General features: G+C 36.8%; 1 protein-coding gene across 1 annotated transcript in view; it reads left to right on the top strand.

Moving 5' to 3' along the window:
- grk6 (G protein-coupled receptor kinase 6) overlaps positions 1-15,683 on the top strand; it is a 57,132-nt gene extending 41,449 nt beyond the window's left edge. Inside the window, exons 6-16 of the mRNA XM_084387338.1 lie at positions 1,464-1,556; positions 2,120-2,183; positions 3,524-3,664; positions 4,224-4,414; positions 4,507-4,544; positions 7,793-7,882; positions 7,967-8,175; positions 9,037-9,174; positions 9,653-9,790; positions 11,938-12,072; positions 15,116-15,683. Coding sequence (XP_084243464.1) covers positions 1,464-1,556; positions 2,120-2,183; positions 3,524-3,664; positions 4,224-4,414; positions 4,507-4,544; positions 7,793-7,882; positions 7,967-8,175; positions 9,037-9,174; positions 9,653-9,790; positions 11,938-12,072; positions 15,116-15,166 — 1,288 coding nt within the window. The 3' untranslated portion in view covers positions 15,167-15,683. The remainder of the gene's footprint in view (positions 1-1,463; positions 1,557-2,119; positions 2,184-3,523; positions 3,665-4,223; positions 4,415-4,506; positions 4,545-7,792; positions 7,883-7,966; positions 8,176-9,036; positions 9,175-9,652; positions 9,791-11,937; positions 12,073-15,115) is intronic.
- The last annotated feature ends 5,822 nt before the right edge of the window (positions 15,684-21,505 follow it).

The raw sequence follows: 21,505 nt of genomic DNA, 5'->3' as shown, positions 1-21,505 counted from the left end.
TAAATGAACAATGTTTACTCGTTCTCTGTTACCTGGACCTGGAAATTCATGTTTATTTGTCATCAAAAGTCCACCGGATTACGTGCTTTGCTTTATCCGGCAGACTGTTGAAAGCTCCAGGGCTTTTACGAAAACTAAAGATTACTTTAATAAAGATTTACTTTAGATACTTCCGCATTTCTGTATCCCTGCCCACAGACAGCTGGATCGACAGAGGGTTATTAACAGAACAGTTATTTTAAGAAAATTGTTGTGTACTATGTCCACTCTTTAAACAGCATTATGGTAAAAAATTATGGTAATTTGCTCAGCGAGTTACTCTGGCGTCGAGTAATGATGCTCATAAAATATGCCCCTCGATCTGAGCTGCACCAATCACATCGGGTTATCTGATATAGGCGGGACAGAGGCAAGCTAAACAGATGACGACAGCGCTGTGACGTTGAAGTCATTAGTAAACATTGCAAGATGGCTATGGATGAATACTAGTTGTTTGAAACGGCTTTGGCCGCTACAATGAACGAGTTAGACTTGGCTTTTTATCTAAAAGAGGAACAGAAGACGGCGCTCAAATCGTTCCTTTGCAAGAAGGACGTTTTTGCTGTTTTGTCGACCGAATACGGCAAGAGTGTAATCTACCAGTTAGCTCTGCTGGTAGCTAAGCGTATGGGGCTTGTTGTGATTGGTCTTAGTGTTATCCAATTGCGTGCAGTGAGATGCATGCTTGGTGCCGCCCCTCGAGCTGGCCGATTTCCATTAGTCGATGCCCGACCATTAATCTTTCAGATTTAGGTCTGGATTTCCAGGCTAGTAAAAAATGGCAACATCTTTCTTACCTGTACGCGACAGCGTTTTGCTTCAGGGTTTTGGCCGGAACTGACAGATCAGCTGTTTCTTTTAGTTTTCCCCCACCGTGTCCGTGGTCATCCAGTTTGAAATGTTGTCTACAAACACTGAGGTTTTTCCGATTTTCCACCACGGCCTTCTCTCCGTATTTACGATTCTTTGCAGCCTTCGTCCACTTCCGACAACTCGCTGGATCCTTCACTGGAAACCTAAAATAACCCTCTCCTGCTAAATGTTTACTCTTTGAATTCTTGCACGCTGGAACAATACAAGTTGACAGCATTATGCTTAAAAGTTTGCTAAGAAGTATTTCCTACTAAAGCAAGGGAGTATTTGACTCTGGTAAGCGTATCCATAGCACGCCCAGTGCATTATGGGTGTTGTAGTTTTCCTACCTATTTGGTAAAAGTGAAGACAAAGCTTTTTTTCTCTGTGTTCTCTAGTTAGATAGCACTGATTTAAAAAAAGAAAAACGCCTTTCTGCTGCATAGGCAGCCAAGTTTTATTGAAAGTCCATTTTGCCAGCGGTAAAGTGCCCCTTTAATGAAATCAGGGTGCGTGAGTGAGTGCGTGTTTTTTCACTGTGCATAACTCTTTCTCTCAATGTTCTCTTGTAGACTGATCCATGACTACCTGAGTGTGGCCCCCTTCGCAGACTACCTCGATAGTATGTACTACAGTCGCTTCTTACAGTGGAAATGGCTTGAGAGGTATAAACAGCACCTCCGCACGTTTTGAACTTTTCGGTTTTGTTTATAATGTGTGAACTCAGTAATTTTCTGTAGTTCTGATGTTAAATGTGAGAAATTATATATAGCAATATAAGAAGTTTTTCTTCACCGCCAAGTAGAGTCTAATTATTCCATTGGGTGCCATGATTTATTTATGAAGCTAAGCTTATACAAACCAGATGTGAACTCTGAACTTGCTATTTATTTACTTTTAGTCATAAAAATGTCCTCTGACTGAAAGTCTAAGCCAGGCCTGGACAGTTCCCATCAAGACATTTTACAGAGAAGAATATGATATGCCAGAACAAATACTTTCACTGTCATGTACACTTTAAGAGGCCTGGTACACTAGCCAGCTATTGAATGCGAAAAAAAACCCTTAATTAGATTAAAGCCATGCGTTTTAACATTGTCTCTTGAGATATAAGCTTCTTGTAAAGGCAACAGGACTGTAAAAGTATGTTATAATTAAATAAGACTGGGTCATGTTCGTTCTTCTGAAATGTAACTTTTGTTTATTGTTCTCTTCCTCTCCTTGACAGACAGCCAGTCACAAAAAACACATTCCGTCAGTATAGGGTTTTGGGAAAGGGAGGCTTTGGTGAGGTGAGTCTGAAATTTTGCTCTGTTTATTGCAGAAACGTATCAGGGTGTTATTAATTATTATCTGGAATGCCACTAAATCAAACGCTATCTGTCCATTCCAAGGTTCATAAGGCTAATATCCTATTTTTGTTACACTATCAGACATAAATCCTTCAGATTATCATACATACTGCCAGTTAATGTTGGCAGATGTAGAGAAAGAAAGTCTCCAATTCTGATTTCCCTACCAGATATCTAATCACATTGAGTCTTTTTATTGCCCTCCGCTGCCCTGTGGAAGCTTCTTTTGGAACGTCAGTCATATTTGACGGAATGAAAAACGGAACGTTTTTTTGCATTGTAACATTAGTTTTATTTATTGAAATATTTTTCATCATGGTAGTAAATGTTGTATTGACTTAATATTTTTTTTTAAATATGGTACTTTTTTATACTTATTATAGTATTGGAAAGAATTATCATTGAAAATATTGAGAATTGCTGCAAAAACTTTAAGAAAGTTAACATTTTAAGGGAAAAATCTGCTTAAATACCCTGTAAAGCCTTACATATGAAATAATAGTCAGAAAATTTTCAGAAAAAAACAGTTTATTGAACCTTTAGACAAAAAAAATAAAAAATGTAATTTTTGTTGAATATCATATTTGATACCTTAGGCTTTTATGGCTCATATAGAATGATATAGGATAATTTGGAGCTCATACTCAAGTAGAAAAAAAAAAGAGGCCCAAACTGAGCAAAATATGCAATTTGGAGCAATTGCTGATATTTATATGGGCAAAAAGTTGGTTTTTATAACAATATAGCAGACTACTTAAATAAAATGCTAATAAGTGTTAATCTAGAAATATTACTAACGATGGAAAAGTTGTTCTTCTGTTTACTTTGCAAAAATCCGTTAAAATTTCTCAGCAAAAAGACACGTGTACCACAACCTGAAGGGGGCGTTTTTAGAATTATACTAAAACCTTGCTTAAAACAGTTTTTTCAGCAAAGTTTTGATCATTTTTGATAATTTAGAGGAATGAATTCATAATTTGAATTAAATTTCATAAATTTGCATATCAAACAGAATACAGTACATTCATTTGAGATTCACCCTCTTAATGGAAACCAAAATCAATTACCAAACTGATCAATGATCACTTTAATGTAACATGACATCTACCCCTCTATCCCCCAAAATAGCATGACGTATCTCTCTGTATACTGGTTAGAACAAACTGGCTCATTGTGTTGCTCTTAAACATCATCATTAACGTAATGCGCATAAAAAAGAGTTACTAATAAATGGGCCTTTAACTTCTCCCACTGTTTTTTTTTTTTTTTTCACCCCCAAGGTCTGTGCGTGCCAGGTGCGGGCCACAGGGAAGATGTACGCCTGCAAAAAGCTGGAGAAGAAACGCATCAAAAAGAGGAAAGGAGAGTCCATGGCCCTGAACGAGAAGCAGATTCTGGAGAAAGTCAACAGTCGGTTTGTTGTAAGCATCTGTAGTGCTTGTTTTGCCTGTTTAAATGCGTCACCTTCTTCCACCTCCTCTGTTAACCACGTTTTCCACACAAAAAAAAAAAATCACTGTAGTTTTCCAATTTCTGTTTTTGGGCTGATTAGCTCACAGATGTCCTGCTTTCATGCGAGATCACGTCTGAGTTATCATTCTGAATCTTGAGATCTGTTGTCGAAAAATTGTAGTTGCACTATTTTCTCTATTTAATGTTTACATTCAGAATCCTACATTTTATTAAACAACAGAAACAGGAAAAAATTATTTTTTTGATGCTGATTCTCAGCGGCCTTTCAAAACCTTAACGTGTGATGGTAACCCCTAATTTAATGAAATGATAACTGTGTTTGGGGTTTGTGTATCTAAAGGCCTGACCTCGGGCATGCTATTTTGAGCTGTTTTGTTTGGCTATTATTCTCAGGATTTTCTCATAATTTCTTCCTATGTTTTTAGATACTTTCCCACGCAGGCTGTATCAAACATGGGAATTGTGTTTTGTAAATGAAACGATGTACCTCTCTGTTTTCCCGTGGAGGTGAGTCTGGCGTACGCGTACGAGACGAAAGACGCCCTGTGTTTGGTGCTCACGCTGATGAACGGAGGGGACCTGAAGTTTCACATCTACCACATGGGAGACGCGGGTTTTGATGAGAAGAGAGCCGTGTTTTATGCTGCTGAGATCTGCTGCGGGTTAGAGGACCTGCATCGGGAGAGGATAGTATACAGGTGAAAAGATTCAGGCTGAATATTGGTTTACAAGGGACTGTTTGCATTGACAGGTTTTGATTGACTTGCTTTCTTTGTTCATCTTCTATCAGGGATTTGAAGCCAGAAAATATACTATTGGACGATCACGGTAAGTTGGCGACTGATGTTTTCTTTGTGATTGCTCAGCAAATTCAGCGGTTAGTGTTACGGTAATTAGTTTGACAATGGTTAAACAAATTTCTCGAAGAAAAGGAACACCACATGGAACATCACATTCTGAACTGTAGTACTTACGTTTGTCACAAGAGGGAGTACTTTGTATAATATTGTTTTTGTGCCATAAAATCTTTTTCATCAAATGATTGACATGACATGCTGCAGGGGTCCCAAACTTATGGAAAACCTGAAAATATCAGGGAATCTAAAAAGAAAATTTTCAGCCCTAAGAAATAAATAGATCTATTATATTCGGTACATTATATATATTTTGATTAATCGCGATTAATTGCATCTAGCATAAAAGTTTTTGTTTACATAATATACAGTGTATATATATATATATATATATACACACACATATATTATGTAAACAAAAACGTTTATGTTAGATGCGGTTAATCGATTTGACAGCTCTAATGATATAAAATGAGCCAAAACACTATGACCACCTGTCTCATATGCTGTTGGTCCTCCGCGTGCTGATAAAACAGCGCTGCACCCACTTGAGGCACTGACTCTGCAAGAGCCCTGAAGGTGTCCTGTGGTATCTGGCCTTCGAGTACTGTAGGTTTCGAGGTTGAGCCACCAAGGTTCAAACTTGTTTGTCCAGCGCATTCAGATCATCAGCTCAATTGAATTGAGATCTGGGGAATTTTGAGAGGGGCAACACCTTGATCATGTTCCTCAAACCATTCCTGAACAATGTGTGCAGTGTGGCAGGTGCTTTATCCTGCTGAAAGAGCCACTTCCACCAGGGAACACCATTGTCCTAAAGGGGTGTACCTGGTCTGCAACAATGTTTATGTAAGGTGGCACGTGTCAAATTGATGTCCACATGAATGGTAGGACCTAGTGTTTCCCAGCAGAATATTTGCACAGAGCATCTCACTCCCTCAGCCAGCTTGTCGTCAACCAGACAGGTCCCACGCACAGACCCTATGACCAGCTTTTCGGCTCCATACCGAATCGATCTTCAAGCAAAAGGAGCTAGATGAATATTTGAATGCTACGATCCCAATCTGAATTTGACTTGGCTGAATCATAATGACACTGTTTTTGTTTGTTGGCCAGAGGAGAACTCTGCCTGGTTTCTTCCAAGGTTTTTTTTTTTTTTTTTTTTATTCTGTCAGTCACACACACACTCCAGATCTGATGAAGGACCTGTGCCCGGACACGGTGGCAACGATGTCCTGAAATGTACCTATAGACTAAACACGTAATACGCATGTGCACGCCGTCAGCATTTTTACAGGTTTGCGTTTTTAAAACTTGCACAGAAATACAAAAATGTGTGTGTGTGTGTGTGTGTGTGTGTATATATATATATATATATATATATATATATATATATATATATATATATATATATATATATATATATATATTTATATTTCTTTTTTCTTAAAGACTTGCACCTTAGAACCTATTTCAAGGTTTGCGTTCTCGAGCCACCAGGCACCACTTGTTGTGCGAATGAGCGAGCCGGAGCGCGTTAAGGGTTTTCTGTTAGAACGGTGTCGTGTTAGCGTCGCCTAAGTTAATAACTAATGATCTTTGCAACGGAAGTGAATCAATCAAAACTAACTTTAGTTGGACAATAACTTTATTCAAGAGTTGCTGTAAAGCCAAAACAATCTCTGGTACTTTAATTTCCTATTATCACTGTAAAGCTGCTTTGAAACAGTCTATATTGTTAAAAGCGCTATATAAATGAAGGTGACTTGACTTGACTTGACCTGATAGAGTTTGGTTTACTAGTCACTGTCGCCTCTGGCCGCCTTAGTTGGGGGACGCTAAATATTCAACAATATTATTGATCTGACTGTAACTGATGCTCCTGTACGAGATCTGAACAGAGCTGGACGATGACGTCATTTTTTTGCAGAACTGCTATATAGATGACATGAACTAATTTAATAATTGATGATCTTCAGCTGAACAGCAGCCGAAATTGCATAATTTACCTGTTTTCACTGTAAAGCTGCTTTAAAACTATCTGTATTGTAGAAAGCGCTATTTTAATAAAGGTGAATTGACATGTGATGTAAAAGGACTCATTGGACCACTGACCTTCTTTCACTGCTCCAAGGTCCAGTTCTGATGTTCGCGTGCCCTTTCGACGGTCGACAGAGGTCATCATAGACACTCTGATTGGTCTGAGTGCGATGAACTGTGTGTTGTGACACATTCTTCCCATAACCATCATTAAAATTTTGTGTGACTCATAGATCATCTGTTGGCTGGATAGCCTTCGTTGCCCTCATGAATCGATGAGCCTTGGCCGCCCGCCACCCTGTGGTCAGTTTGTGGTTTGTCCCTCCTCAGACCACTGTTGGTAAAGTCTCACCACTGCTGACCGGGAGCAACTCACAAGCCTTGTCGTTTCAGAGATACTCTGACCCAGTCGACTTGCCATAACAATTTGGTCCTTGTCAAAGTCGCTCAAGTTGTTTATTCCTGCCCTTTTCTCCTGCATCCAACACATTGATTATGAGAACTGATTGTTGGACGACCATCTAATCTACCCAGACTAGGAGATGATCAATGATATTCACTTCACCTGTGACTGGTCATAATGTGTTGGCTCATCAGCGTATATTGTAATAATATCTCACAATATTACTATTTTGAATGTCTTTTTGATCAAATAAATGCAGCCTTGGTGAACATTAGGCGTCTTTCAAAAACATCAATCATACCGACCCCAAACTTTTGAACAGTAGTGTATACTGTATATTGTTGTATGTATACATTTTTATTTTATTTTGTAATATATAACATAATATAGCTTTTAAAATGTTTGTGAGTTTATAATTTATGAGATCATAATAATACTAAAGTCATTTATCAGGTTGTCACAAACCACTAGAAATATCCATGGAAAAGTCAATGAATACTCAGAAGTGAATTGATCAAAATGTGAGAACCCTTACGTTATTTGAAATCCCTCAAATGAAGAGAATTGAAGTATTAAATTGCAAAAAAAATTGAATTAAATAGCATAAAAAGTTTGCTTTGTTTCCATATACCTTGTAATAAGTTATTAGTAATGAAAAATGATATTTTGTAAATGCACTAAGCTTTTGAAGATATCTAGTGGCACAAACCCCTGACAGACATAATTTAATCTTGCTTATGAAAGGACTAATATAACAAAGCTGTGATGTTTCTTCTCAGGTCATATACGTATATCAGACCTGGGCCTGGCTGTGCATGTACCAGATGGTCAGACAATCAAAGGCCGGGTGGGAACTGTGGGATACATGGGTATGTCTTTGCTTTTATTAACCTCTAAACAATATCAGCAGCAGAAGCAATCCACATAACCTGCATATATCTGTCTCCCATCAGCCCCTGAGGTGGTGAAGAACGAGCGTTACACTTTCAGTCCAGACTGGTGGGCTCTCGGCTGTCTCCTCTACGAGATGATCGAGGGTCAGTCTCCCTTTCAGCAGCGCAAGAAAAAAATCAAGCGAGAGGAAGTGGAGCGGCTAGTCAAAGAGGTGGAGGAAGAATATTCCAGCAAGTTCTCAGAGGATGCCAAATCACTCTGTAAAATGGTTAGTATCCAGTTAAATATTAATTATCCAATCCAGGGATTTTGGTACTCACCGATACCGATTACCGACACCTGTATTTCCGTTGCATTTGTCATTTTTAAAAATATTGGGAAACCAAAAGAATATGAATCATTATGTTCAGTATCGGTATCTGTGCTTCCCTAATCCAATCCACTTATTAATTATAATTAATGTTATATAAATTTAGTAACCAGAATAATACACTGTGGGGGAAAAGTTGCTGCCTTAAATTTTTAAGGACAATCAACTTGAATATTTAAGTAATTTCAACTGACTTTAAAAATGTCTTTAAAATGACTTTAAAAAGTTAAAGCAATGCAAAGCATGTGTTGTCATAACTTATTTTTACAGTGTAGCAATTAAACACATCAATATTTCTGAGAAAATCCACATATTAATGAAAGATGCTCTGTCAAGTTTACCGTCACCCCAAAATGAAAATTCTGTCAACATTTACTCACCCTCATGTCGTTCCAAACCTGTAAGGCTTTCTTTCTTCTGCGGAAACAAAAAAAAGAAGATATTTTGAAGAATGTAGGTAACCATATAGTTTTCCCATTGACTTACATTGTCCATACAATGGAAGTTAATTGGGAACCGAAACTGTTTGGTTGGTGTTATAACGACATGAGGGCGAGTCTTATCCCTTTAAGGAAAGATTATATATAGTTAATACTTTATGTTGTTGTAAGAAGCTTAAATGTATATATTTTTTTATTTTCTATGTATATTTTTTTAGATATATTTTAATTGTATAATAATTAATTAATTAATTTATATATATATATATATATATATATATATATATATTCTTTTTCTTTTCTTTTTTTTTTGGTTTAGCTGCTACTCAAAGACCCTTGTGAGAGGCTTGGCTGTCAGGGGGGCGGAGCCTCAGAGGTGAAGGCCTACCCTATTTTCCGTTCCATCAACTTCAAGCGGCTTGCAGCAGGCATGCTCGAAGCGCCCTTTATTCCAGATGTAAGTGTTTTCTGAGACTGCCACTTTTTTTAAACTGTTATTGGCAATATCAGTCATAACAACTATTGTTATTACCATTACTCTTTCACTGTTTAAATGAATAGTTCACCCAAAACTGAAAAACATTTTTTGTTTTTAAATAATTATCCTCATGTTGTTCCAAATCTATTTCAATTTCTTTTTGGCTTGGAACTCAAAAGGAGACAGTTTGAATCATGTACCAGTCGCTCTTTTCCTTGCATTCGCAGTGAATGGGAACTGGTGCTTTCAAGCTTCAAAAAGGACACAAAAGCACCATGAAAGTATCATAAAAGTAGTCCATATTACTTTTTTATATTTATTATTCATACATCAGCTTTGGGGAAAGAAAAGAACACAGTTTTAATCACATCAGTGTGTCTTGCGAATGATTTGTTCATAAAATCAGACATGTCTTCTTCAGTGAAACAACGTAGCATGATATGTTTCTCTGTTTCAGCCTCAGGCCATCTACTGTAAGGATGTGTTGGACATCGAGCAGTTCTCCACAGTGAAGGGGGTGGAGCTGGAACCCAAAGACGACTCCTTTTACTGCAAAGTATCCACTGGAAGTATTCCCATCCCCTGGCAAAATGAGGTCAGGTCACTACCCAGAATAACCTCAATAAATGCTTTACTCTGAACCCTGATTGCTGCTTTATGACCAGCATGCAATAAAAAGGAAATTAACGTTAACTTTGATAATGTGTACAAACAGACTGCAATCAACACAAATTGGGGATATTTTCTCTTGAGAATAAACAGGACGTGCACTCGATGTTGCCATTATGAAATTGACTTAATGAAATAAATAGGGACGTGAAAAATTTATGTTATTACAGCTTTCATCCCATAACCTTTTTTAATTGTTTCATATTTTTTTATGTAGAATCAATATCAAGACTTAGAATGCAAGTTAGAAATATTTCTAAATTAACTATAGAAATTAAATTACTTTTTAATGAAGAAAGGTAACAATGTCATTTTAGTTTGGAGGATCTGTGTTATTTTAGTATTTATCATTTATGTACTATTGGTATTTGTTCATATTTTGAATTGGTTTTTATGTTTTAGTAACCTAGTCCTAGTAAGTACCTAGTAAGAAGTCACTTTTTTTTTTATTTTTTTTTTTTTTTATATTTCTAAATAGTTTTGGTAACAATTTACAATAAGGTTTTATTTGTTGGCATTCATTAACTAAATTATCTTAAAGGAATAGTTCACTTCAACATAAAAATTCTGTCATCATTTACTCACTCTCAAGTTGTTTCAAACCTGTATGAATTTCTTTCTTCTGCTGAACACAAAAGAAGATATTTTGAAGAATGTTGGTAACCAAAAAAAATACTATGGAAGTCAATGGGGTCCATCAACTGTCTGGTTACTGATATTCTTCAAAATATCTTCCTTTGTGTTCAGCAGAAGAAAGAAATTCATACAGGTTTGAAACAACTTGAGGGTGAGTAAATGACAGAATTTTCATTTTTAAGTGAACTATTCCTTTAAGGTGCGTTCACGCTATGTTGTAATGCCCGTAATTTCGTAAATTTCAATATGTAAAAAGCGTTCACGTCCTCATAGAGTTCCATATTACAACTTTTTTTCAGAGAGATCCTACTTGTACCATGTGACCACTGTACCACCTGACCGCTGCAGATTCATTTAAGAGTTGATATGCAGTTAACATGAACTAACAATGATAAATACTTCTAAAGCATTTGTTAATCTTAGCTAATGTTATTTATTTATTTTTTATTTATTCAGCATTTACTAATACATTATTAAATCAAACGTTGTGTCTGTTTATATTATTTAGTGATATGAGCTAACATGAACTAAAAAATGAACTTGCATGTATTGCTTAGTTGATGCATTAATGTTAACTAATGGGACCTTATAGTAAATGTTACCACAGGTTTAATGAATTGTTCAGTTAATTCAATTATTTCAGTTAGTTTCCAAGGCATTATTTCAATAAATTTTTTATTATTATTATTTATATAATATCATAGTTTTTTTTTTAGGTTTGAATTAGGTTTAATTTTTATATTTTATGTTTTTATTTTAGTTTATTTCTTGTAATGTTATTTTTTACAAATATTCCTACATTTTAATTGAAAAAATATTTGTTAATTTAATAGTTTTAATTTTATTTCAACATGACAACAACACTGGTCAAAATAAAATAATAAAAATGTATTAATACAAATTCTAATTTAACATGTTTTGTACTCAGTTCATGAAACTGACATCCACTGCTAGAAAAAAAAAGTGTAATTGGACTGTTGTCTCAAACCTTTGTAGTTACTGAGAGGTTAGTCTGATGCATGAGGCGCACAAAATGTCACACAAAGAGTCGTCATCCGATTGGTTGAATTCTACATGATTTCCCAGGAGACGTGCGTGTCGCGTTCTTAAACGGTTTGTCTAGAACCAAAGCCGCCGTGACGCCAAACCCCCTCATAGAAGAAGAAAGTAGTCGTGTTTACAACTGTGAGAACGAGCGCTTATCATGATCAACTAAACTCTGGATTTTCAAAAATATGTGAAGTATGTGTAGTTCACAGCATAGACTCTTTAAAATGCGAAAAATAGTTTCACACAACAGTCTGTTACTGTTGGGTCATTGACTTCTCAAGATCTGGCTACACAAGACTACTGAGATATAGACCTAGTGACAACAAGCCCCAGTTTATATTAGTTTGACTTTAATTCTGTGTGTCGTCATTTCATTGATCCGTTCAGATGATAGAGACGGAGTGCTTTAAAGAACTCAACATCTTGAACTTGGATGGCACTGTGCCCCCTGACCTGGACTGGAGAGGTCAACCCTCGCCCCCACCCAAACAGGGCTTACTGCAGAGACTCTTCGGCCGGCAGGTGAGATTTCATCACATTCTTCTATTATTTAAATGCATTGCTTTTGCTCCAAGACATTATTGTTTGTTCCATTAGTGAATGAGGTTCTCAGCCAATCCTGTATTATGTTTGATAGTGAAATCGTATACGGGTTTGCTGGCGATTCTTGTTATGTAATAAAATATCAGTGTGCAGGTTTTCTTCCCCCTCTCCCTGCTGTATAATTAGTTAAGTATGAAATGATTCATGTAATATAGACAGATTACAAATGTATAACTTTTTAGAGCCGGTTACCTTTGTTCTCAGTTTTATTTGGCTCTCTTGTCACTCTTTAATCGATATGCAAACTAAATGTAAAGGCATGTTAAAAAAATTTGCCACACAATTTTGTGTTTTAGACCAAACTAGGGATGCACGATATTGCATTTTGGCCGATATTCGATATGCCGATATTTTCAAACTAATTTTGTCTGATGCCGATGCCGATACCGATACCGATATATATACACATTTTCCCCCTGATATATTTACACTTTAATTTTACTTTAGAGAAATCCAAGTCTCTCTCCTGTACCTTTACCGTATTACACTCATGTGTTGTAGATAAGGCAAGACAAGACAAACAAAACAACATTTGATTCTACCATAAATGTATAATTTTACAAATGTAGACAGACATTCACCCCTGAAAAATAAGTAAATTATTTCATTTGGAGAATAAATGATATGCCAGTGCCACATTTTATTTTTAAGTTCAGACTTCAAACTTCAGTCCTTAGGAGTAAAATAAATAAAAAGAAATTTTCAAATAAAAAATATAGGCTACATCTTCTTTGAACAGGTCTACCAAATGCTTCCCTGTTTTCGGTGCTGATGCAGTGGCGACCCGTTCATGTAACATAGCCTAAGCGCTGCCAATAAAGCAACTAAAAGCTGTCACAAAGAACCGCAAAAGTAATGATTATGAATATGTCAAATATAGCAAGGAGACATTTTAATTGTTTATTAAAAAACAAGTGTTTTCTGTGTCGGCTGCAAAGATGAAGTTGACGATGACTCGCGATCTTCGCAGTAGTGAACGCGCCAGAGAGAAATGCACCTTTCGGATTACATAGTTTTCTTTCGTTTTGAATTGTTCTGTTTAAAAATATGATTTCAAGCGTTCTGTAGATAGATATATTTCTCAGGTCTGTGAGGCAAGTAGGCTATGCTGAGTTTCGTTTCATTTATGAGACTAACTCCAGTTCAATCGCGGGCGCCTCCGTGTCGTGATATCTATTATCTATTATCTGCTTTACTTATTATTTATTAAATCCAGGCAATTGGTTGATGAAACATTGATTAAAATTAAGATACAATTAATACAAAACGAAATTCACTTAGAAAGGCTTTGTGCTTTCTGTTTGAGGTCTCTGTGGAAGTTTTAAAGCAGTCTCTTTTAGTGCCGCTTTCAGAGCGCTCACGTCCTCTCAATGTTTTTCCTCATAAATGCGAACACGAAAAATTTAATACAATGAATATTTTATGCTCTGTGGAGAGCATAGTAGCTTGGAGAGCTTACATTAGTAAGCTACAGGACATCGTCTTTCAAAACATGACCTGCACGAAAGAGAAAAAAAATGACTGTGTCATTGTACCCAGCACACTTGCGAATGTGTCTCTGTCCCCAGCACATCTCAAACCAAACTGACGCCCATGCTGGAAATGCCTCCACATGTTGGAAGTTTAAGTTGCTGGTGCTACGTTCACGGTCGTCGCGTGCACATAGGAAACACACCACCCTATCGGCAAGGCTCATCGGCAGAAATATTCATATCGGCTGATGCCGATGATGGTCATTTAAAGCTTTTATCGGCCGATACCGATATTGTGCCGATATCATCGTGCATCCCTAGACAAAACATATGCTTGTTGCTGTGAAATTAGAGATGCACCGATTGCAATGTTCTTGGCCGATTCCGCTTTCCGAAACCTGTAACCTGCCGATACTTTGGCAATTCCGATTTTCTTTCTAAGAACTATAATTGACAGCATATACTAACAAAAAATGTACTTTTCTTCAATGCAAAATTTTATTTTCATAAAAATCCACAAGTAAAAAGTCAGTAATAAAAGAAGAACAGATAAACAAATTGTAAACAACAGCATAATTAATTGCAATAGAATAAAGAGATATATGAAATAAACACTGCTTTAAGTTTTTCAGGTTGGTCTAACAGTAGGTTACTATTTAGGGAAGAAATACTATAGAAATTAAAGTAATCACAGCAGCAGCAGGAATATTAGACTACTGTCACTTTAAGAGCTTATGCACGGATCCAACTTGCGTTCTTTCTCAACTATTTACATTCCAAAACTGATTGTGTTTAACCGAATACTCACCAAGGCAGGCATTTTGACATAACTGTGTGTATTTGACCGTTTAAGCGCAGTAAGCCACTCATTTTGGTACTTGCGACTCACAAGCTGTTTGAGAGGCGACTTTATTTGCGCGCCACTAATTTAGATCAGTGGTGCACGTGCTTTTGGTGCAAAACCTGTGGAAATTAGTCAAATTATGTGCAATACAAGCACTATTTAGCCGGTGCGAGTGCGTTAGAGGAGGCGGGTGTGTGTGTCAATTCGCGGTCGGAGAAAAGAGAGCGTGAACGCGCAGCTGACGTTATTGGCCGAGAAGGCGGAAAATCAGCTGATTTCGGTCCCTGGCCGGTCGATCGGTGCATCTCTATGTGAAATGGTAGAAACATTGGGAAATGGGTGTGTTTTTTTTCATTTTTTTTTTCAAAACCATTATTTACTACTTGTTAATGCTAGACTGTGGCAGGTAACATTGAGGAAGGAGCATTTTTATTCTTGAGAGCATTTGATTGGACAAGATTTGTATACACCCCTGAGTGCAAGATGAGTCATACATTTTGGGGGGGCTGTTTTCCAGGAAGAGAATGTCTGCTTTTCCACTTTTATTAGCACGCAGATGGCCTCAGAGTTAGTTATATTTGATAAGGTTTTTAATGCTGAAAAATCCCAGTGTTTGACTGTGCATGTGTCTGTGCTGCCCCCGCAGGACTGCTGTGGAAACTGCAGCGACAGTGAGGAGGAGCCCACGCGGCTGTGAAGGCACGGCCTGCCCAGGGCTCCTCCCCTACACCACTGAGGATCTCATTTGTTTACAGTTTTTGCACATTTGTATTTTTAAGATAGCTCTATATAAACATTGGAATGTATATTTTCACTATATAGCCATGCAGTGTATCTTATTTAAAGTCATCGAAATGAAAAGGACAGAAAAAAGGGTCCCAATTATTGTCCTTTATCATGTGTGAAGTATGGCAAGGACAGATCGTTCAACACTGCTCAAGTCTCAAACCCGGTTGAGACCAACCGATCTTGTACATTTCGTAGGTATGTCTCGCAGCCTCTTTGCGCTTTTATTTTCTGTTTCTGTTCTTGTACGATTTCACACATGTACAGTATGCACTCTGAATATTTGTTTTAGACGTGGGGAGCAAAGGAAATTTGCTTTTGCAGATATTTTTATATTTATATTTTGAATTTTATTTTCTTATGGTAATCTCGACAATCAAATGGCACCATTTGTATAAAACAGTGATAAGTGTGCATTAATGGATTTGAAAAAGAAAAAAAAAGAAGCAAAAACAGGAAAGGACTATAAAACAGAGGGAAATTTTAAGATCATAAATTCGCTACCAGAAGTCTCAAATATGTTATCTAAGGTTACTTAGCTAGAGATACCTAGTAAACCAAATAGGCATGACTAAAGTGCATATACGTACAATAACAACTGCAAACGGTTGTACCATGTTGTAAATACGCGACACTCATCTGTAAAGTCTTCAGTGCGTCTTCCTGCTAATTCTTCTCTGGATAATAGGGAAGAACATCCTGATTATAGTCCATAATGAGTCAAACCACGAGGCATTATTTTCCATTTCACAACATGACTGGTAATAACATGACATTGTAATTTGTCAAATTCCAGCTCTGAAGACCGAACGACTTTAATACTCGAACGATTCTCAGCAATTGATCATTGCTTAACAGTTCATCATGCTAATACACATGTTATTTAATGTTTTTATAAGTAGACTTGCGCAATTGTATGGGCTGCATACAATTTTAATTGCTGCTTTTTTTACATGTAGGTCAAACTAAAATTAATTTGCCAAAAAGAAATGTTTTGTTCTGTGTTGCGCGTCCCCTGCGATCTCAATAAGCTCTTTATGTTTTCAGTTGCTCGGAAATATGATGTCTTGGGAACTTTGTTGTAAATTTGATCTCTCGATGCACTTAAGACCAAACAACTTCTTAAATTGTTGTCCTCCATCTTCATTGAAGGTGCCTTTTTGAAGTTTTAAGGTACTCTTGTCATTAGGGCTGTTTATTCAAATATCTCCATTATATTTTTGAGTTGGCTTAGCATTTTGTGCGCACACTTTCTCTTTTCTTCGCTGTTGTTTTACCTCGAATATTACCGTGCCCTGTGGATGTTCAAACTTTTTCTAAACCCTGTGAATTCTTATTTTGGACATCGTAGAGTCTCGCAAAAGGCTTTGGGACTTTATATTGAAGCCTAGCTGAACGCGTAACATCAGTGACCTGCCAACTCAAGGGTCTGTAAAACATAACATACTTTGGAGGAAGTCTTCAAACGCACCGTCAGCGAATGACACGGCGGATCCTTGAAAGTCGACACATTTCTCATCCACCTGCAGTTTACTTTAATTCTCTTGGATAAACTCAAATACATTCCAGTCTCTACTGTACTGTACAGTTGTAAACTTTACTCAGTTTGTTTTGTTGTTGTTTATTTAGCAATAATGGATTTGATAAGTAGAACTATTATGTAAATGTGTATAAAATGACATTTCAAATCTAGAGCGAGACAAAACTTAGTTTGACTCAATGTTTTCCTGAGCCAGGCTTTTAACACTGTGAAGTGATCATTTCTGTCACAGGTGTATTATTTTATTTTTTTTGCGAATTTATAACTGTATGTATGTATGTGTGCTTAAATGCTGTATGTCTGAGTGTATGTGTGCTTTAACCTGCACTGTATGTGCCCATATTCTTTATCATAACCACTAGCGGATGCCATTTTCTGCCCTAAATGAGTGAAACGTTACATTTTAGGGAAGCTTTCAGTGTTTTTCTTTTCCAAGAGGAAAGGTGGAGAACTTCAGCCTTACTGATAATAATATTGTCCATTTATTAGTAATACCAATCCTTTCAATAGCATAGATTTCATGTTTACCTCAAGGCAGAGCGATTCTCAAAATTTCATAGACAACAAGACTGAGAAAAGACATGCCAGTGGCTTTGGAGGTCAGTGTCAAAATGGAAACCAGCCACATATGTCAGTGTTATTACCCCATATATAGGTATAGACCCCATTATATGAACTCATATTAGTGTTTTTGTTGTTTTGAAGAGTATAAACAAGTAAGATTATTCCTACATCTTGTAAGCCTCAAAGTGTACGGTGCCATTTTTAAGCATCGGTTTCCATTAGCAAACAACATGCCATTGAGGGCTATAGAATCAAATTTGACTTTTTAGTAACTGTATAATGTGCTTATTTGAGTAAATTATGGTACAGTAACTGGAGGATTTGGCTATTAAGTTTAATATGGTTTTTTTTTATCTCTCACTATTGAATTGTTGTCTAGTTTTGCTGATAGTGACTCAATTTTAAAACAGATTTTATCTGTATTATTCGCCTAATGTGTATGTAGAAGTCCATTGTCCTTTCATTTAAAGGGATAGTTCACCCAAAAATATGAAAAAAGAGTTACTCACGCTCATGTCGTTCCAAACCCGTAAGACTTGTTTGTTTTTGAAGCACAAATGAAGATATTTTAAATGAAATCTGAGAGATTTCTGTCCCTTCGAAGACAGTCCAAGCAACTACACTTTGACTCTTCAAAAAGTTCATAAAGAGATCGTAAAACGAATCCATATGAACTGAGCGGTTTAGTCCAAATTTTCCGAAGAGACTCTTTATATGATGAACAGATTTAATGTTGGCTTTTATTCACATACTATAAACAGAAGCTCAGCCGTACTTGCTTGATGCGTAAGATCAAACCTCATTGGTTCCTGCTGAAGCTCAAACATGCTGCGTAACATGAGAATGAACCTCATTGGCTCTTGCTGAAGCTCAAACGTGCTCGTTGGTTCTTGCACGTCAAGCGAACATGCCTGAGCTTCTGTTTATCACAACTGATGTGTGAGTTTATGAATGTTTTTATGTGAATAAAAGCCTAAATTCAATCAGTCTAGCGTATAAAGTGATCGTGTCTCTTCAGAAAATTGGAACAAAACCACTCAATTCATATGTATTAGTTTTACAATCTCTTTATGAACTTTTTGAAGCATCAAAGTGGTAGTTGGACTGTTCATGAAAGGACAGAAATTTCTCGGATTTCATTTAATAATCTTAATTTCATTAAATGATGAACGAAAGCCTTACGGGCTTGAAACGACAGGGTGAGTAAATGATAAGATAATTTACATTTTTGGGTGAACTATCCCTTTAAGGCCAGAAGAATGTGTTTGGTTGTCTTGTACCTGTTTATCCCTGTTCTTGACGCCTTATTTTTATGTGATACAAAAAAAAAGGTTCCTGGATTGCACATTGAAAACTAATTTTTTGCTGAACTCAATAGTTAATTCTCACTCAGGTTACTGCCATTGTTATGTATGTTTTTATTTGCTTAATATATACGGCCTTACTGATAAATAATGTCAAGTTACTGGTTTATATTTTAAAGTTGCATAAAAGACATGCCATTGGGAATGTTTATAGACTTTTCTGTAAAGGTTTTTTTTTTTTTTGATGGTGATGATGACGACAGTGAAGGAATTTGTTCTTTCTTGTCGAAGCACTGATGCTCATTTTCTCTGTTTAGTTTCTGCTGTCCGTCTCTGGCCTGTGAAGCCTGTACAATACGCATGGCCTCTCATGCAGGTCTTCTGTGTAACAAACTGAATTTTGTTCCCTGTTTTCCTTTTTATCTGCATTAGTATTCAACTTCAATAAATTTTTATTTGGTTAAATATTGTGTAGCTCTTAAACTCACTTCATGTTTGAATTCATTCTATCTAAAATCTATCAAAATTGACAATTGTTGTTTTTTTATGGAGTATTGCAGTATTTGTTATTTGTGCACATCAGTATTTTTAAATTCATGCGCCCTCGTTATCTTTAATCAGAATAACAGCGGCATCTCTTCTCTGATGATGTGTTTGGCGTGAGGGCGTGACAACCTGTCACTCACATGAGATCGACCAATAGCAAACCACAACCATCCAATCAATTCCCCATGGACAAAATCAAGTCCCGCCCTACATTTTTCCTCTTTACCAAGAAGTAATTTTACTCAGTTCCATGCCAACTTTGAGACCTTTTCTGTCTGAGTGACTGCACCTTTGCAATCAGATTTACAAAGTTTTGTGGGCAAAAATGTTAAACCAATCAGCTTTCTGTGGTCCACACTGCGAATTTGTATAAAGAACATATCTGCGTAAGGGAATTATTGCCCTCACGTTTTTTTGCCTCCTGCAGATTACTGTTGAAAAGTTTAGATTTCGTATGCAAATTTCATGTAGTTAAGGTAAATGTGACCGCACCTTAAACAATAGCCAATAGCGTTTAGTTTACCTCACAGACTGCAAGTCGTACTTGACAGCACCATTGAAGCGAATCCGAGCGCTGATGATACGTTGGATTCAGTTGTAGAGGTGTGAATAAATTCTAGACATTTCATTCTTAACCAACGTACAGCTGGAAAACGGAATAAAACTCGAGCGTTTGAGCAACCGAACACACATCTCCAACTCATTGCTCTGTGACGTGTCAACGGTCACTTTGGCCAGGTGATATTATAGCATAGGGGCGGAGCTTTAGATTCTAGAGAGCATTTGATTGGACAGAAGATGTGATGAGAAGCTGAAGTCCGTGATGATGTCATCAAAATCCGTGATCCATTTTAGCGGAAGTGAGAGACTGTAAGTTTTGAATGCCTATTCCTCCTAAATGTGAATTTTGTCATTGTTTACCACACCAGCTTATTCATAACCTTAAGGCCTAACATATTTATACTAAAAGCTAAAAAAAACGTACATTTTGATTTCAGGGGGTCTTTAATGTTCCTGACAACCTGTAGTCTCATTTAGACACTTGTTAGCAACCACATTTTTCAAGTAAATGCTTTAAAAAAAATTATGCATTCTTCAAAATATCTCCTTTTGTGTTTCACAGAATACAAGTTTTGAACCACAGGGGTTAAAATGATGACAATTTTAACAGAAATTGACAGTAAGAAACAGCTCAGACTGACAAATCAGACTCTTTAATGAGCCGCAACTGTACACTAATCCAGTGCCTGAGAGTAACAGTGTCTAGATGCCACTAAATTTTTGATACCCTTCTTTTTTTACGTCAGATGGGCAGATAAACAGCAGATGGGCTTCATCTGATCGCTCAATACCTTGTTATCCAATCCTAAAGAAAGGTAATGTCATTTATGCATCACGCTAGGTTCAGTTCAACCTTGTTACATAGCTCAAATTGTGAGTGGCATTTTCTGTTAGCACATCTCCTGTGCAAACCATCCATGATGTTCCCTTACACCTCGCTCTCCTCTCCACTCCTTCCCTCTGTTGCTGGGCAACGATCTTTAAGAGTGATTTAAAATAAATAAATAATGCTGCAAATAGACTCTTCTGGGTTTTTTAACATTTGGTGAAGAGCGAAACTGAACCCATCACACACCGTCTGTGAGGTGTAGACGTAGCATCTGGCTCAAGGGCCTTCAGTGAGAACATGGGGGGGGGGTTGTTATTGACGATGAGAGCACTGAAGAACATTTCTGCTGTACCTGACCAAGGTTTCTGGAGGGACAACTATCGAAAAAGTATCTGCTGTGATTGTGTTCACACGTTTATGCGTCTAATAACGTTTGGTCGGGTTTTTTTCTGCCCAAAATCTTATGCTGCTTTGACCCCAAGAAGTAGTTGTTGTTGTTTTTTATCTCAATATCTTCTCCAGTTATTCTTTTGCACAAGTAGTAGCTAAGCTAATATGCTAACTGGCTTGTATATGATAAATTCCGATGTTCCTCATTTGTAAATTGGTTTAGATAAAAGCATCTGCTAAATGAATTGTCAAGTCAATTCGTCTATATTTATATAGTGCTGTATACAATACAGATTGTTTCAAAGCAGCTTCAAAGTAATAAGTATAACAAAATCAGTTATGCAAACTCCATCAAATATGAGACAAATTCTGCTATTGGGCCGTTCTAAAAAAACAACAACAGTGTTCCGGAAGTGTCGTAGTTCAGCTTATGTTGCTATAAATAACTGCAAAGTTCATCAATTATATAGTTAAATTAAGCTGCTCTACAGAAGGGAAGGTGTTGTTATTTAGCTC

The sequence above is a fragment of the Rutilus rutilus genome, assembly GCF_951802725.1.
Source record: "Rutilus rutilus genome assembly, chromosome: 18".
NCBI classification, from domain to species: Eukaryota; Metazoa; Chordata; class Actinopteri; order Cypriniformes; family Leuciscidae; genus Rutilus; species Rutilus rutilus.
Note: the sequence above shows the minus strand (reverse complement) of the source record. Positions and strands in the feature narration are given on the sequence as shown.